This window comes from Bombus impatiens, unplaced genomic scaffold (assembly GCF_000188095.3).
Source record: "Bombus impatiens unplaced genomic scaffold, BIMP_2.2 scf_0027, whole genome shotgun sequence".
NCBI classification, from domain to species: domain Eukaryota; kingdom Metazoa; phylum Arthropoda; class Insecta; order Hymenoptera; family Apidae; genus Bombus; species Bombus impatiens.
Genome location: NT_176446.1, coordinates 1,536,314 through 1,555,393, shown reverse-complemented (window position 1 = coordinate 1,555,393; position 19,080 = coordinate 1,536,314). Strand labels below are relative to the sequence as shown.

The following is a 19,080-nucleotide window of genomic DNA, read 5'->3' as shown; positions in this document are numbered from 1 at the left end:
TTGACTGGAACAAAATCACAAATCTTTTGTTACGTCGAATATTAACTTGCAGTGCTCCAAACAATATTTTATATTTCATCATAACTAATTTAATAAGCTCTCTGCAAAAGTTTAGGTTTATTATTATAAAAAATTCATTATACTTTTTCTAATTATAAAAGCGTATCACAGCGGAAGATAACGTTGAAACTTAATTAAGTATAAAACCAAAGGGACGATACTTCCAAAAGTTAAAATAGTTATGTGACTAAGTTTAAGCTCTCAAAATCTTGGCTCGCCACTAGAATTTTCTGTCCGGAAATTCATATTTCTGTTAAACTAACGTATAGTACAAATGTTTTATATATTAAAACTGAAGAAATCGAATTAGAAATTGCGTTGGTAATCGGACAAAAAGATTTAGGGTTTTCGTTATGGAGAAAAATCGTTTGCGACTCCTGCAACTTAAATATTCCACTTTCCCCTGTGTTTAATAGCGTCACTCTTTTGGAACGATTTTTTGCCCACTGTTTGCCTTTTCTTCCAATCTTTGCTTGCGCCGTAACCAGCATCCTTTCCGAGTATCATTTGCCATAAAAACTTTGAGCTCGTTTACAGCGCAAAGTGTCAAAATTCTGTTTTCCTTCCTATAGGACGGCTTGTACTGGTAAGCCTGTTATCTCGCCACTTATTTAGCCGATAGGCTCTTTCAATTAACTTGTGTAAATTGTCAAACATCAGATACGGTATCTTTCGAAGCAGGACAAAGAATACAAGGAACAAAAGTGATCCAAGATAAAACGTGCCGTTACGAAAAAGTAAACAATCCTCAATTCCAAAACGAAGGGGAAAAAGTCTCGACTAGTTGCTATCAGAATCGATTCGATTGCACGAGAATCCTGATGCGATCGTAACAGCTGTAATTATATAACGACACGCGAGATAATTAAATTCTCCTTTCTCTTCTTCCACGACGATCCAGTAATTTTTTAACCAATCTGCTTCGATTTATCGTTCGATCTTTCGTTAGAATTGATCTTCCAAACATCAAAAAAGAAACGTCGCGTGAGTGAGGTAAACGAGCCACGGAACACGCAGCTCAACAGATTCTACCCGACACGAATCCCTTTTATACCAAAGTCCATTTTAACTGCATCTATATAGTGCACGCAATGATTCGTGACTAGGTTGCATTGTTGAGTTTGATTTCGAAAGGTAACGTCGTCGAATATTTTCAATTTTGTTTTTAAAGCAGAGTATATCGCGACTCAAAGTATTGGAATACTTGCCGAAAAAGGATTTTCATTGGATAAATAGTCACTGTAAATATACAGGGTGGTTGGTAACTGGTGGCACAAGCGGAAAGGGGGTGATTCTACGCGAAAAAAGAAGTTGAAAATATAGAACAAAAAATTTCTCTTTTCTTTTTTTAAATTTTTCCATCGAGACAACGATCTACAGTGAGATCCGTTATAACGAGACGCGATAAAGTGCACGCGTACCGAGCGAAAATTCAAAGTCGATTTTCTCGAAAACAAAGCCTCGAACGAAAAATGTTTATTCCATATTTTCGACTTCTTTTTTCGCGTAGAATCGCCCCCTTTCCGCTTGTACCACCAGTTACCAACCACCCTGTATAATCTGTGTTAAATATCTCATAAATAATAAATATTAAGCAAATAATTAATTTGATTCTCTACGAATTATACGCTTGCATTTAATATCTTGTACTTTCTATGTACATTTTCGCGTTCGTTTGGAACTTTATCGATATAATCGTAATAGTTGACCTTTATTACTGCGAATTATACGTAATATATTAATAAGAGATTTCCGCAAGTGGTAGAACACCTTCACGAGATATTGTATAAAGCGAGAGAAAGATGGAGCTTAAAATCGCGTGATAGAATCGAAATTGGCTCTCCGTTTGACCTACTCGTCTTCAGAAAGCCGGAAACCGTGTCCGCGTCCGGCGTCAGGAGAGTAGAAAACAAGTTCCTGGAGCCGATCGAGTGGATTCTTTTTCAAGTGGACGAAAATATGTTGTTTGCGTCACGTTGGCTCCGTAACGGGTGAAAGTAAAAAGAGGCTTAACAGGAAACAAACACATGGATTGTACACACGGAGATTCATTATGGTACGGGGCAGCATCCTCCGGTTGGTCAGTTATCGGGGATATTAAGAAGGAGTGAAAACGCCACGCCACGAGTTTTATTGGCCTGAGACGAGATTGGGCAATAGCCAACATCGTACCAGCTGCATTAATCACTAGTTTAACCACGTTCAGGTCAATTTAACCACGTAACGGTCCTTGTCACCCCATTTCGTAATAGATTAAAAAATCCTCGCCCGAAAAGAAGGGCCCATTGTCCGCTGATCGAAGGACAGTCAATGAACGACGAGGAATTTCAAGGTAAAGGAATGATCTTGGTTAGAGTTAGAAAAGGGGGTGGAAGCGGTCGATGTAAAGAGTATTGGATTCATTCAAGAGATAAATATAAAATTCCATCGGATAAATATTACTAAGTACCCTTATGGATGTTAATTATCGAACTTGATTATTAATTTATTCGTCGTATTACTTCTTTGAGAATTAATTAGTAGCTGATCTAGGAATTAAAGTTGAAATATCTGAGGATAGATTTTATTGCGAGTTTTTAGGATGGTTGCAATACCTTTATGCAATTTTTCAATGGATATCGTCCATTTTTCAGTCAAGAAGAATAATCGAACGCATCGAACAATCGATGTAGAACGTCCTTGCCAGAATAGCATCGCGGTAGCGAGTGAATGGTTCGATGTGTTAGTAGGTCATTGGCTCTGTCGTGTAGAAGTGAAAGTGCACTTCTTGCATGCACGACAGTGTGAAGTTCATGTTCACGCTGCCACCCGCTCCGCCGGAAGTTACGAGCCATCGACCATGTTCTTCTTATTCTTCGAGTCCTCTTACTATCTTATTAGAGTTTTACCATGCCAATTAGAACGTCGCTATAGCCGATCTAATCAATAAAACGAAACCTTAGTATACTAGTCAGTATGCTTTACGTACTAATAAAAATTATCTGAAATACGACTTACAAGGAATTGTCAAGTTCTTAATGAACGTTATCGAAAGAAGCCTGGCATGCGAGAAAAAAAAATAGCAAGAAAAGTGAAACCCGGTAGAAAACATATTCCAGTTTCCGACTAGATTCGAACCTGTTAATCGCCTTAATGCTCCTGCTACTCGATAATATTTTAATTATTGTCTTTCTCGTTTTCTTTTTTCTCGGCTCTTTGATTTCTGTTAAGGAGGAGAAAATACAACCATGTCACTGGTTCTTCGAGAAAAAATGAAAGCTGTCGACATTTTAATACCCTCGCCATTATTCATCTTGATACTCACTACCAACGAAACGCATATATCATAATCAATTTCCCCTCTGTTACGAAATGTTACTATTAAAATATATATTTCGCTGCTGTTTCGATCTTACAGATTGTAGCCAGAAGTATAAATGTCAAAGGCGGATAGATAACAAGATCTATGAGAAGAAACGATCACGGGAAAATCGTTGGTTCCCCGAACTCGATCGAAGGAAAAGTGACAGGGGCAAAAAAATCACAAAGTAAACGATGCAAAAGGCGATCTAGAAGCTGCATCGCACGAACTTTCACCTTCCTACGACTAGTCTGACTCTATCGTGCAGGCTGATGGTCGAAAGTACAGAGAGTTTCTTCTCTCGTCTCCTGTATACGTCGCTGTAAACGAGATACACACCACACGCATAATTGTAGCTTCGTTTCCCAGCTGTTCGTGAAAGCCCACGTGCGTTGATCTCGCGTGTATCCCGCGTCTCTTCTTCTCTTTCTCTTCTGGCTTTTCTCTCTCCTATCTCTCTCTTTCTGTCTGTCGTTTATATCGTTGGTGCTGTCCGGTACCAGCCGATTGGCGCCACACGGGTGTCCACATCCTGAATTCCGTGTGAACCGACATTAAGAGCGCGATCCATTACTTTCTCTGCAAAGCGCACAGGCGCCGTTTTACTTTCGCCGAAAGCAAATGGAAAAAAAGCCAAAAAAAGAGAAGCGCGCGGCGCGTGAAATTTTGTTTTCGTCCGATCCCGGCCCCGTTTTCTTTGCACGATCCACCAACGGCGATCGAGAACGTAAATAAGAGAGAACATCTTTCAACGCACGAGCGTGGAATAAAATAATCTTTCCTTTATGTTCGTTTAACTAGAAAATAGTAAAATTTAGATCAAGAGAAAATTGTTTTAAATAAATATATGTATCTATACTAGAGATAATGCGAGCTGAGTGCTCGATATAGCTGTTGTTTACTTTGTTCGATCGGTATTTATACGATGCTTAATAGCACCGTAATTTCTGCAAAACGGCAATAAACGATAACAAGGCTCAACGGGTCAATTCACTTGGATCGCTCGGCTCAGAAGAAAGCGAACGAGCAAAAAGCGTTCTCTCGTCGAAAGAGTATAACGGCTACTCGGGGCCGGCCTCTGGAAATGGTAATATCCAGATCGCGGCCGCGCATCATGCCTTTTTTTTCTCTCGATTTTCGATAGAAATGACAGCAGCCTGATTGGCCCTTTAACGCTTACGTCCACCGTGGATACGCGCGAGTACGCGTCCCACCTTTCGAAGGAAACCGGTTCGAAGAAATCTGAACGTTGCAACTTCTGCTCTTTCTTCGTGGCCTTGAAAGAGCTACGCTTGTTCGCGGTCTAGTTCACCAGATACCCTTTCATGACGAACACTTTCCATTGTGTAACGAATTTTTTCTTCGTCTTCTCCCTGTGTATTTTTCCTCGTTGACCGCTCTCCTCGCGGTTCTTTTCTTCTTCATCGTTCGTTCTTGGTTAAAAAGCGATTCTTATTCTCCGCTGTAAAGTCGATTCTTTCCTCTCGCGTCTAGTGCCGAGCAATCTCAGTGATCGCGGAACGATCTGCATTGTTACTTTCTAGAAGAAATTAACTCGCGCATAAACAGCGTAATCTCAGCCAGATGAAAATGGGGAAAAAGTGTGTCGGATAACGCGCATACCATCGATTGAATATTCATGAATCCCGATACACCTTGATAATGCACGAGCCATCTGGTATTCAATGACAGACAAGCTTTTTAATTGAACTCGAAATATATTCAACGAAATTAATCATAAGGAACGAGGCATGGACGCGGTGGAACGTTCGCTACCGTTTCCATGTACGGTGATAGAGGATCGTCAGATGGAACGACATGTTTCGTGGCTGGACACACGTTTCTCTTCAAACTTCTATCAAACGATGTTACGTAAACAGGGAGTGGTGTTTAGGCAATCCGTACCGAAGCGTGCATCCTTAATGCTCGTCCCCTTGCTTGTCTCGTTTTGGAAAAGAACGGAAGTACTTTCACTGGCTACGAGGTCGGAAAGTTGAGCATTTCGATAGCCACGAGACATTGCCAATTCGCAACGAGAGATCTCACTTTTCTCTCTTGGTCCTTTTGCCGTCTATCTACGAATGCTTTTTTCGTCCCAGACTCTGAATAATGTTCGAATACTGTCATATCATGAATAGTACTTTTTGCAAAACTCGTGAAAGTTCTTCGTTAGATCAAAAGGAATTTCAGTACTTTAATAGCTTTAGAACATTTTTCCTATGTTTTATACATGTTTTAAACGATACCATGTAATTGCATGAGAAACTAGATCCGATTGATCGAATTACTTTCAATCATAGAAATCCGATTACTTCGTTGCATGGTCGTATGTCATTAAGTGATAATCGAATCCTGTTAAACGTCATTAGTGCTGAATTTCTGTCCATTAATTTGCCATACGTGGAAACCGAAATCACGACTAATGTCGCGAGAACGACCAGCGATTTATTCATTGGTAATAACTACTTCGCTCAACCATTAAAATCGCTAGTTTCATTTACCTATCTTACCTTGTGTACGTTTTACTCGGTGAGTAGGCTGGTGATACGGGCTTTCTTTCAAAAGCCGATCCAGTCCTTCTCACTTTCACTTAATTTTTCCAATGACCATCGCGTGAGTATTGTATTACAAGTCCCAACGCATCGAATTCAATGAGAGTTTCTAATTATTTTTAACCGCTTACTATTCCTTTTTTATCCTCTACTTTATGCACGAGTTAGTATCTTTCACCTTTCTGTACCTTCGATGTCTTCTTTAGAAATCTCGAAAGTGTTGAAAAATAAGTTCTTGGTCTTAAAAATTGAACTAAAAACTTTATCGAGATTTTTAAGTATCGTCTCTAACAGGACTCAGCGATACCTTTGTTACTTACCGATCTGTCAAACCAAATCGATCTCGTTCTTGTAATCTTCTTCCCCTAAGTTTTAGTCTTCTGTTCCCCTTCGCCGTCCAAAAAGCGATTCCTCAAAAGAACCTCCCCCCAGCTTCGCCACCGTCTCTTCTTCTTCCTCTTTTTCTTCCACGTCGATCCTGAACAGTCCTCACCACCATAACACAACGGTTCTCACTGATACGTCGCGACACCTTCGATCCACGATCTATCGCGACTTTTACATCGAATTAACTCAGCTATGTATCAACATTGCGTCACAGTCACCAAAGACCTGCTTCATGCTTCTTCACTAGTTTCTTATCATCTTCGCACTTTGACTATTTTTCTTCTCTCTCGACCGACGACGATCTTCAAGTTCCTTTATGAAGAAAAGAACCGGCGCGAGAGATGAATCTACTTGGAAATGTTCTTTCAGTTCTGCCTGAGTTTCTTCACCGTGGATTCACCAGACTTTTCCTAAATTTTCCCGGCCATTGGATCTCAAAACGGTCACGATCGAACCAAGAGTTTTTTCGAGGAACAAGGAAGATGCACACGATGGAGGGCCTGCACCATGTCTATCCTCTCGTCTCGAGGAGCCCCGGTCGCCTGCTCGTCGTTGCCCACCGTCCGCTACGTCGGCTCTCACTTTCTCCGGCGAGTAGTTTCATTTCGGTAGGTAAAACTCTCTCGTGTGTCCCCCACCAGGTCCACACCGGCTGCTCGAGTCTTCTCTCTGTGTAATCGAACGGGAAAATCGAGCGATCAGAAGGATACCATAGTCCTTCGATCCAACCAGCGTTTCCTTCTTCTTCGTTGTTCTTCAGAATCGTGATTCATCGCATTAACGTTGTTAACCTTCAGTCTGAATATTGGTAATAGGAAAATGAAGGTGTTTCTAAACTTTGTTAAAGTGCTGCAAGTGGTGGACGAAACAGGGAACAGGAGGAAACAGGGAATGTCGAGACAAATGAGTCATGTTCGCTGGCGAAAAATAGGTTAACTCCACTTTCCGAAATTTTTGAAATTTTAGGAGCAAAACGTTTGATCGATACTTGTCTTACATGATTTCACCAATCTTCTTTATCTTTTGTTTCGTGGAGTTATTCGATTTCGCAAATAAGGGGTTTCAAATTAGAGAAGATAGAAAGGTCGGCAAAAGTTTGCGTTGAAATTGGAACGTTCGTTCGTAAATAATAGACGGATTGCGGTTTTGGCGCCGCTTAAGGGTTTCTTCTCTTAAAGAAGACGTACTTGCGAGAAGAAAGTCTGAGTAAGTGTTAGTCGCGCGGGTGGGAAAGTTTCTTGTTAAATTGACAACGTAAATGAACGACACGCGAGATGTGCTTTCCTCCAGGGCTACTTAAATTTTCTGGCGAGACATGAAACTTTTGTCTACTAGACTTGTAGACGATTGCTATTTGTATCTTCGAAGTAATCTGTTTGTATATTTTCTAGTTAAAACGTTCTATTTACTATGTCTCGAAACATCCGGGAGAATTAAAATTTGTTATATCGTTGTGTCGTCTTTCTTTTCCTGTCATTCAATTTAAAACGTTTCATCGTTGCTTTGTAACTGTATGACATATCTTTACGTAAAGGATAAAAAACGCGGAGAATTTCAATTATTTCAACATACCTTGAAAAATGGAAACCTGCTAGAACATTCTTATTAAAGAGGATATAACAGAAAAAACTTCAAATGTGAAGTCTTCGACGTTTCAATCATGACCTATACAGTGAAACTTTTTAGCTGGTTACTTAACAAACCTACAGACGATAAAATGGCGAAACGTCACTGGTCTTCATCGAAAGACACTAAACTTGAAACAAATAGGACTTCTTCCTTTCCACGAACTGATTTCCAAATCGTCTTCTCATTGTCAACGTTGAAAGCTTTCTTCCTGTTTCGACGGTGATTTTACACGGGTTGCTCGTTCCGTAAAATAGTTAGGAAGTGATTCCAGGCAATTAACTGCGACTATTAATTCTAGAGAAAAAAATAAACGCCGGCCATTGTGCCTCTGAACAGGAGCATGAAGAGAAAACCGCTGCAAGGTCGATTGTCAGCGTTGTTCGATTCGATTACGCCCGCGGGCCACGAGCCAATGTGAAAATCTCGCCTGTGAAACGAAGATTCTCGTATAAAAGATTGAGAAGAAATCGATATCTAATCAAACCTAGTGTGAGCAATTGGAAAGTCCAAGTATACAGCTTCTCGTTAAATCTCATAAATCTGCAAATAGATCCTTCTCATTTTTTTCCCCTATTTTTTACTCGATTGAAATTCGTTGCCGTGACAATGTTACATGCTACTGCGTTTCCTGATGCTTAAATAATATTCTCGAATCAACATACGATTACTATACTGCAGATATTTATGCAGATTCATATATTTATCGACGCAATTATGGAAACGAAATTTAGATGAAAATTTGTTTCACGCTATTAGAATGAATAATTTGTATCTTTACATATTATGTACATCGAAATTTCTCGCAAACGCGTAAACATCTACAGACTAGCGATTATTCTACGAATAATTCTTTTAAAGAGCGGTGAAAGTGGAAGACAAATCTGTGGCCCAAGCAGGAGAGTCGGTGGGGACCCGTGTTTTCGACAATTCTCTGCCTTCTAGATCACACGTAGCCAGGAGATCAAAAATCACACATCTCCAAGCTTTGCAGTCGAGAAATCTAGTTTTGAGAAAGTTCGTGCCACCATCCACGTTTCCTATTCGTCCGCTTTATACATGCGTGACTTCTCTAAAAGACAACGATGAGCCAATTCAAAAGGGTAACGACTCTGAATTCTGGCCGGAACAAAGTTGTAGGTGAAGTGGCCAACGCTCGTAATCGATATGGAATTTTGCAATTTCATCGTCGAACTAAGAGGCCGTTTATTTGGAGACCGATCGGCTAACGTCATTTTTTCTCGCGTAATATCCTAGTGTAAATGTTTTCTCTCGCGTAACTCTGTCGGAGCGCTCACATCCGTTTTGGTGATACGGCTCCTCAAGGACCGCCACGTAAGTCAAGCTGGAAGTATGCGGAATTCTTGAAATTCGAACGAACCCAGGAACTTTGTAATTACCGTTTAATTAATTCTTTCAATCGTTCGCTTTGATCGCGTTCTATTCACGTTACACGGTAAAAGTATTTGGTCGGAAAAAAAGAACGTCTGAATGTTCGTTCGTTCTTCGAATAGACAAGAAAATCATCGTTCTAGCATTTCTTAGATCTTAACATCCTTGTATTTTACCATTGTACTTAGTTCGAACTTGCTCGTGCGTAGTTGCACGCGAAACCACGAACTTTCCTCGTTTTCATTCATCAGAGCGTGAGGCCAGTGTCTCGAGGCACTAATTATTCGATCTCTAATAGTCAGAAGACATCCGGACGTACGAAAACAAGTATATTGCGTGACAACGTGTTACGACGGAGCGTATCGATGAAGAAAGTAAGAGCGTTCCGGGGGACGGAAGTCGTGAATTTAGGTGACGCTGTTCAAAACGAGCAGGCGAAAGCGCCTCTAGATAAAATTCCAAACTGTCGCGCCTACGACAATATCGCTTCCCGTGGCTTATCCTCCGACGTTCCATTGTCTCCACTTTTCTTCGACCGAACAACGCGATCGTAACAACAGTTTCGCGCACCTTTTCGCCTTTTTCGTTTTCTAGGTTTCCAGGCGACGAGACGTGACGTGTAAGTACACGAGTGTACATATATGGTCGAGACGAACCGATCTATAATTGGGTCTGTTGTCGAGAATCCAATTGTTCTACGTGCTCTAACTCTCGATACCGGCTGAAATTCTGGCGGTATATAATTATAAGCGTGAAATTTATCTCGGCCGTGTCACTTTTGCGCCATTGTACTGCGACGTTGAATGGAAAACAGCGGAACAATCGAGCGTTTCTGTGATTCAGCCGTTCCCAGGTTAAGGTTACATTTATATCGTCCATCTGACGCTATACACTCGTGTATGCGTAAGAAGGGTAATAGAAATTCTTTTAGGAAACCTAGTTTTCACCTAGCTTTATACGGCTGGAATACGAGCCGAGTGAATCATGTATCAACGAAGTTAGCAGCTGTATCAAAGTTCTTAATCTTTGTGTTTTTGACACTCTGCGGAAAGAAGAGATCTTACGTGCTATCTTGTGTGCAAACGAGTGTAACGATGTTTAACTTGGTCTAACTACACAACGTGGTGATTTAAGATCGAGAGTGTTATTTATCTTGACTGAATTAAATATCTAGCGAACAGCTGGTTTTTATTGAACACAGCACGCGTTCACCGACAATGAATTGCAGCAGATCGAAAGAGAAAAAAACTAGGTCGAAGCTGGCAGAAGCAGAAGCAACATTCGCTGGATCATCGTCGCACATTTTATTTATCTAGACGAGCCTGCGGTACACCGCATGCACAGCCGTTAGCGCATAACTTTCTCCGTGAGCTGGAAAGTCTAATATTTCCTTTGCACTCCCTCTAAATAAACATTCATGGGTAAGTGTATTTAAATCTTTTCCATCGAATAAAGCCTCGATCGTCAGAATCGTATAATCGTTTAATCGAATAAGCTTAATGGAGATGACGCGATGCGTCATCGAATGGAAGCTGCAATGAACGAGATGTTCGTTTGATTAATTATTTTTATGGCGCATAAATTCACAGAAACGCCTTTAATATTAGGCCAGTACCTGTGATATTTATGTTTTATAAATGATGCAGCGAATGTAATGGAATTGCACGTAACATTTTCATCAAAACGCAAATCAGCGAAATTGATTCCGATTTTCCAAGCTATAAATGTCGGTACGATAAGCATTGCCGTCGAATCGTTCTGTAAAATCATGGTGATTTACATATTTATGCGTCCGGAGGAATAACGAAACATTCACGGGCTTATAATCGGAGCAACAGAACCGGCCTGGACCCGCAGAAAACACAATCTCGACATAATTGCAGTTCGTTAACCGTGTCTATCGCAGAGTACGCGGTAAATGTCGATTTATCGTTTATATAAGCGAAACTTGGTCAGTAATGCGAAACGCGTGCTCCTAAATGCGATCATTTGCACCGATTCACGTAGGATACGCTGTAAATCTGCAATTAACATCGATGCTTCCACGTCGTAATTGCGAAGAAGAAAATCTCATTAACGCAATCCTACGCCACCTTTTAACGATTTGTTGACAAATTTGTTCGAACGAATGCTAAGTTTCTATTGTGACAAGAATAGTTAATGTTCGAAACGAAGCAAAAAGAAGTTGACAAACTGAAGAAATCCAAAGGGGAAAGTGTTATGGTCATCACGTTTGGGGTGACATCACGATAAGAATGGAATGATGTCACATAGTCGTCGAATATGTCGTTGCAGTAATATTATTTTCAATTTGCATCGACGCATACGGAATTAATTACGACACGATGAATATATCGCTGCTGAAAAAGATATCTGGTAATCGAAAACAAAACCTACTTCTCTTAGAAAGCAATGGCAAAACATTCAACATGGCAATGGTCGCATTCTCGGTTTTCATGCAACGTTTGTACAGAAACCTTGGATCGAGGAAAGCGTAATAAATATGCACGAAAATTCTTTCGGCCATCTCATCTTTATTACAATAGTCGCATTAATCTCATAGGAGTTGCTAATGAAAGCTTCCCGCTGCGTTCTCCGGAATACACCAGACTGTACATCGTAATATATGCATAAAATCAGCGTATATAATCATGGTTTATTAATACTGGAAATTATCTACATCCATCTACATCGCTCTAATTTATTCCAGTTTCTACTTCATTATGGGAGCAGGCTATTCTATCATGATATATGCTCATATTTTACTATACTTTGTCAGCTAGTCTTTTGTCAGGGAAAGGAAGGAACTCCATAATATCTGTGTTTTACGACAATTAGCCACTCAACGAGACAATTATACGCAGAACCTCTCGGTCACGTTAAACGCTATCGCAACGCGTAAAAGGCAGCCGGCGTTCGTTATGTTTTCGGCCCACTTTCAAGATCAAAGAAGAAACAAAAATAAGGATAATGGGGACTCCCTCTTGCTCGACCCAGAAATTTCAAGAAAATTAAAATGTGGTAATCGCAATCCTATTCCGGCGTAATGTGTGAGTGTCTGTAAAAACGCACGGCCGGCCTCTTACGTGTAAACGAGACTTTACTTTCTCAAGCACGCGACCACCGTCGCTCCTCTCTTTTATATATGTATAGTACATACTGCTCCTCTTACTTTCTCCTCTGGATCGGCTCAAAAGTAGGCCTCAAATAGGATTAAGCGATCGTTTAAAGACCTTGCCACTCAATCTGCCCAGCCACTGTCTTCTCTTTAATTCTGATTCTTTTACGATCTCTGCCTGACCCTCGTCGATTCTCAGATCTTCCGGGATCACAGCCTTCGTGATATTCTTTTCTCAGAAGTTTCGAAAGATTCGTCGAGCGACTCGTAATTCGTTACAAGGATACAGGACAGTGACTAGACTTTGGAAAGAGTTACGCAATCGGCAACTTTGGGTGAAATTTGTAAGAGAGAAATGCGATGGTACACTCCGCGGCACGTTCCGCGCTTCAAGAGAAACTGAACGGTAAATATCTCGCGCTGAAAATTTATAGTAAACTCCAAAGCACAAAGTTTACGGATGAAAGCTTACAGGTAAAGTGCCAGATAAACGATTTAATATCGTCCAGTGACTGGAAATAATTAACAAACATCCAGCTCTCAAATAAGTTCATTATCGTAAAACCTAAACTATCCTATGAACTATCGCTGCATTTTTCAATTATCCTGTGTAATTTGTATTTCCAAGCCTCCTATTTATTCGGATATCCTTTCCCCATTCTCCCGATGTTATACATAATTTATTACAATTCACAGCGACTCGTTTATCGCGAGATCGCCATGGTCGTCGATAGTTTCCCTTCATCTTACCTTTCTCGAGAAGCACAGAAGCAAAACTGTGCGATGCTTGGAAGCACAAGAACGATAACCTCCTTGTGTCGAGTATACACGTCGTGTCGTGCATATTATCTACTTTCTAATCGATACCAGGCATTGTCTACCACGGAGAGTAACTACGATAGACCGGTCCGGTTCATTCCACGGCTCGCAGCTTGGTCCGTCCGTTCGATTACCCTGCTGAACGAGTTCCACGGCCAAGCAGAACTGCATCCTCCCCTCGCGACCATCGCGAATCCTCCTTACGCATCTTACTTTCATTGCTTTCAAACGGGCTCTCTTCGTTTTCATCGGCGAAAGTGAATGGAACGCGTCGATGTTTCTAATTGGCACATCGGTATTCTACGCTCGAACCTGCCGCGCTCGTAACCGATATCGCGATACAAAATACGCCAGCGTATTTTTTGAAATTCTATCTATCGTTGGTAAACTCGTGGATATTGCTAAGAAGGATTTGATAAGACGGGATTTTAAAGGATTTGAAATTGAATCTAGGAAAAGATTGCAGGAAGATGCTGGGATTTAAAGAAAAATTTCATTTAATACCCAGGATTTAGAATCTTGTAACAGGGGAACTATTAAATCCTTCAGTAGGTTACATGGTCTCGGATCTTTTTATTTTCCTGTCTAATCGGTCGTGTACAGATACTTTTCATGAGATCATCCTTAAGTACTGAAGTTCTTCCGAGTTGAGTTTAAAACGATAAAAATTGTTACTATAGGAGTTTTATCAAATTAAAATAGAGAAAATGGAGAAGTATGAAAAGCGAGAGATCGCTAATGAATTATCTATGATTATTGATTTTCATGTAGTATGCGAGGACAAATAATCTTATGAAAAAAGATATCAAGAGATCGAAGTTCGGAATTGTTTTATGATATCTTTATTATAATATTAAAAAGGTTACTTTTTAAGGCTATCTATTTGACACCAGACATTTATTTATTTGTCCAAACTATTCAATACTATTTCGTTGTACAATTTAAATATTTCGTTTTAATTATCGGCAATTCTCGTGTTAAACCGGGGACCAAAAAAGTTTCTCGCCAAACTTATTCGAAAGTTTAGAACGGCGCGGCCATCGAAAAGATCCGTAAAAATGGCGCAAACGATCGTGTCTCCCATTTTCCCAGGTAGTTTCATTATCGTGAACGAATCGCATTGATCTATACCGAATCGTTGGAACACGACCACTTGACCGAGAAATAAAATGGTAGTGTTATCGCCACTACGATATTTTGACCACCTACACGTACCGTTTGGGGGAAAAAATAAAAGATAGAGGACAAATAAAATAATCGAATCCGGATTCGCCATTTGATTACGGTGGAGACTTGTTGCGTTCTTCGATATCGAATACTAAGCGGTAAACCCGAACGTAAAGAGGAAACGAAACGAAAACGATTGAAACTCGATATTTTATGGAAGTGGAAAGAAAAAGGGATGGAATTAAAGAGGAAGACAGGAAAAATCTATTAACGCGAATCTTATCTGCTAGACTCCTTCGATGACGTTAAACGATCGCAAAGTAATGATAAATAAGAGGATAATGACGAGATAGCTATGGAGATGACACAGTGCGTTAGTAGAACATAAAAAGAAAAAGGAATTCCTTCCAGGGATTTCCCGTCGGCGGTCTGATTAAATACAGACCATTACTGCTGAGGAACCGGCAAAACTTCTAAAACGTTTACTCCTCGGAAGCAATTATTTTGTACAATTTGGTAAATCTGTAAGATAATTTACGGAATGTGATGGTAATAAATAGACTGCGGATTTTTTATGCAAATTCATATTTTTATCAGTGCAACTGAAAGAATGAGATCTGAGCATAAATTTGTTTCACACTCACGCCCACAAGTGCATAAAAATACATGAATGTAGTAGTAAAAGACAAAAAGTGGAAAAATTTTGTGTGTGAAAAATTGAAAACCGTCGATGATTTAACGGGAATTAAAAATACATATGTATATATGTAAGAATCTAGATTCTAGATGGAATAAAAAAATTAAATAAAGATCTAAACGACACTCGAGCAATATTCGACTCCTATGCTGAACGCATTCTACTACTATTACTATTGCTATTCTACTACTATTCTGAATACGTAATGCTAGTCAAAATCGATAAAAAACGGAAAAAGAATTGTTAGAAAGGTAGCAGAGTGAATGAGGGAAAATGGGAGAACGATAGAAAGGAATGGGTCGGTTTACAAAGAAAACACCAGATTCTACGATGCGTAAACTGAAGCTTATATTTCGTTTTTCTGCGCATTCCACCGATTTTCACGAGATCTTTACATTCTTTTAAATCGATTGAAAAGAACGAATCATTACGGAGGACTTGTTTAGAAGATTGAAACACGCACGTTCCCTGTAACTCTTCTTCTCTCAGTTTGTATCGTTTGCACAAAAGAGCCAACGAGTCCTCGTAGATGTCTGCGAAGCATAGTTCAATAATATTAGCGTTGGGATAGTTGTTCATTAGAAAAGAAAAGAATTAGGTGTCTCGCTTTGAAACAGGATTATTTCTGTGCAATAGAAACTCTTCTGTAACAGCTCCAACAAAGAAAACGCTTCACGAGAAAATTCTTTGACAATTCTGCAGCAAAAATACTCTGTTGTTTCTCTAAAATTACACAATCTAACATTTTCAATTGCTTTAGTTCATCGATCCTTTCAAACGTGAAAATTTATAAACATATTAGAATTATAAAGAGTTAATTTGTCTCGACTCGAAGAATATTAAAATTTAAAATTTCTTTTTTGCCACTGGGCATTAGTCAAATCTCGCAACGAACATCATGTCAAACTCGTGTACGATTTCAAGAAAATTCATAGGCCTTTCAAGCTCGAGATTATTTTATGTTACAAGAAAATTTGTAACACGCTAAAAAGCGTGGCATATTATCCTGGAAATTGTGGGTGATTTCAATGCTGGGACACACGTTATCTTATTAATAATTGAAAAGTTGTCTCTGCTCCCTCTTACTACTTATCCGTCGTTTTGCATAATTTACGCATTCTGAATTTTTCATTCATTTAAAAATTCATTCATCTGTACAGCTGGAACCTTTCACGAAAAAAAAGCAAGAAAGATATCTTACCGACGAAATAATTTTAAGGGACAAGATCGAGATCGTTCCGGTTGCTGGCGTCGTTCTCTCGATCGAGATTAACTTGATCCATAAAGTTGAGAATGGCGCTAAATCGATTCACCGATGAAACTGTCCGGTAATCCGGAGGGGAGAGTTTCCCGTACCGGCTACCCCAAAAGAATCGATCTATCCTTGGCACCTCTACCTCCACCAACTTTGGCAACGATTTACTCGCCTTCTGCGTGTTTTCACTGCGCCCATATCTGCCTCCCGACACGAAGAACGAGTCTGCAATTGAAACGTTAAGCTAAAGTAAAATTATTTGTGTTGGAAGGATGTTTAAACAATTTATCTTGTAATTAAAAGAATTCAATTGCGAACTATTTTCAAACGATCCACGTTTGAAAACAAATTATTTAACTCGATATTCGTGACGTGATAAATAACGAAATACATCACGTATATTGACAACTCTCGACGACTATAGTCTTTTATAATTGTTCAACCAGTACCGATATCCTTACGCAATATCTTCTCGCTGACCCGAATAATGTTATCAGAAAATTATTTAAATGATTTTTGGTATTTTCTCGTTCTTTTATTACTATATTAAAGACTAACGATGTCTCGTGATTTGCAGCAAGTTTGATTATTCTATGCAAAGTTCAGGACTGAATTTTAAAATGTAGCTGAGTGACTCAGATCACTCTATTCTACTATATGCGTAATAGCGAAACATCGTTGAGAATAATCATCTGGCAATGAATTTCTTTTTCGTAAGTAGACATTTTAATCGCATCTGAATCTTCACGAATGAACAGAAAATAACAATAAGTGTGTAATTTAATAATAACATGTAATTTAATGTGTAATAATAACGGTAATTTAATGTCGCAAATTGTTCTCAACATTTCAGATGGAGGCAACGAATCGTCATTATCCAAGTTTAACGATTGCTCGACATTTCCAATTTCGTTCGTCACAGAATTTCCGATATATCGTAATTTTCATTATTTAATAAGCTATCCTTTGCTTGTATCACGCAGATACCCATAACTAATTACTGCGATGAATCGAAGCTCAAAGAGCGTTTCTTGTTCTTGCGAAAACAATTATAAGTATGTACACAGAAAGACGCGTATTTCCTTTGCAGATTCTTCATTGCACGAAGAACAGGTAAAAATAATGATGAAGCAGATACGAAAAAATGAGAACGACGATGGAGAAGAAAAGAGTATACGTATGCAAGGAAAAATTTCCGTAATTCGAAATACGAGAAAAAGAATAGGGGAGGTATACGATAGTTAATTATAACGCATCGACTGTAACAAAAGAAAATTCACAGTTACGGAACATTCTACTCTCATTGAATTCGATAAATGTGCCTTGTTCGGAACGAAAAGATCAAGTGACTAGAAACTAGAAACGCTCTAATTGGAGATAACCACCGATCGTTGGTCCACAAAACGACCACGACGCTTCTGATTAGAACATCGCGCATGGAACGAGTCGCGGAGGCTGAAAATACGAACGACTGGAAAATTAAAGGTAAGATTTCACGTTTTAACGGGAGCAAAGGAAATATCGCGGAATCGCAGAAACTTAAATAGAGTGTAACAGTTAATCAAGATGTATTTGTATTAATAGAGAGAAAATTCCTATGTTTGTACATTTCTCAGTTAATGTAGTTTATGTAGTTATATCGTTATGCAGTTACGTAGTTATAGTTATATAGTATAATTATCAATTATATCATTTACAACTTAGAAAGGTTTTTTAACAGTAGTTCGAGTTTTGAACGGTGGAAAAGAAATGGTTCGTGCTTTATAAAGAAAATGGATCTGTGAAATCTCGAAGGTTTGTCAATCAAGGTAATTTTATATACATTTATATCTCACCTGTACGCGGTTCCTGCCTCTTGCCATACCGGCCCTGAATGTAAAATTTTTGTTGAGACGCGACCAGAGTTAAAACCATACACGCAATCCACAAACACATCACGATTTCTATGGTTCCAAAGCACGGTACCAATTGCGTCTTCCCACGCCGCGAAAGCATTTTCTTGCCTGTAAAAATTACGTCCAGATATTTTCATCGTCCGCGTGATTAACCCTTCTTTTCTATTTTTATTTCTACCGTTAGATTACCTCGTTCGAACGCGAAATATTCTACGATTATTTAAAAGTAGACGACCGGAATATTATTTTTATACTATATTATTCCTCGCGCGTAGATTATAAAAATCGTAAAAATATTTTCGATTACGCGCGTATTATGGGAATTAATTTTTTCGAACGTGACACCAACGAATATTCCTCGAGCGATCGATTTTTAACAATTAACATCACGTAGAGATAATCGTGACCGATGTTAATATACTCCCCTTATATGAATCTGTCTCGATCCTCAAATTCACAAATAAAGACAAAAGATATTCTTTTTCTTCTTCTCACGATCAACTCTTCGACTTTTTCCCCAACTATCCTCTCGTTTTCCACCTCGTAACTTCACCAGAAAAATTCTTCGAACTATTCGGACGATGTAAATTCTTTCGATCGACGTTCGGTCGTACGCTTGGAACGGAAGTCGAGGAACGCGAAACGCGAACACGATCGCCGCTGGTCGAGAACGAAAAAAAGACGCTTCGGACACGTTGCAGAGAGGAAAAAGTTTCGGAACGCGGATGAAGCAACACGTAAAAGCAACTGCGATGTACCATGATCCGTGAAA

General features: G+C 39.4%; 1 protein-coding gene across 1 annotated transcript; it reads right to left on the bottom strand.

Moving 5' to 3' along the window:
* Nucleotides 1-15,481: 15,481 nt before the first annotated feature.
* Nucleotides 15,482-19,080, bottom strand: LOC112212967. Its single transcript, XM_024368227.2, has 4 exons — nt 18,734-19,080; nt 18,249-18,416; nt 16,360-16,638; nt 15,482-15,691 (listed from the first exon to the last, which is right to left on the bottom strand). The coding sequence occupies exons 2-3, from the start codon at nt 18,406-18,408 to the stop codon at nt 16,373-16,375; spliced, it is 426 nt and encodes a 141-aa protein (XP_024223995.1). The 5' UTR covers nt 18,409-18,416; nt 18,734-19,080; the 3' UTR covers nt 15,482-15,691; nt 16,360-16,372.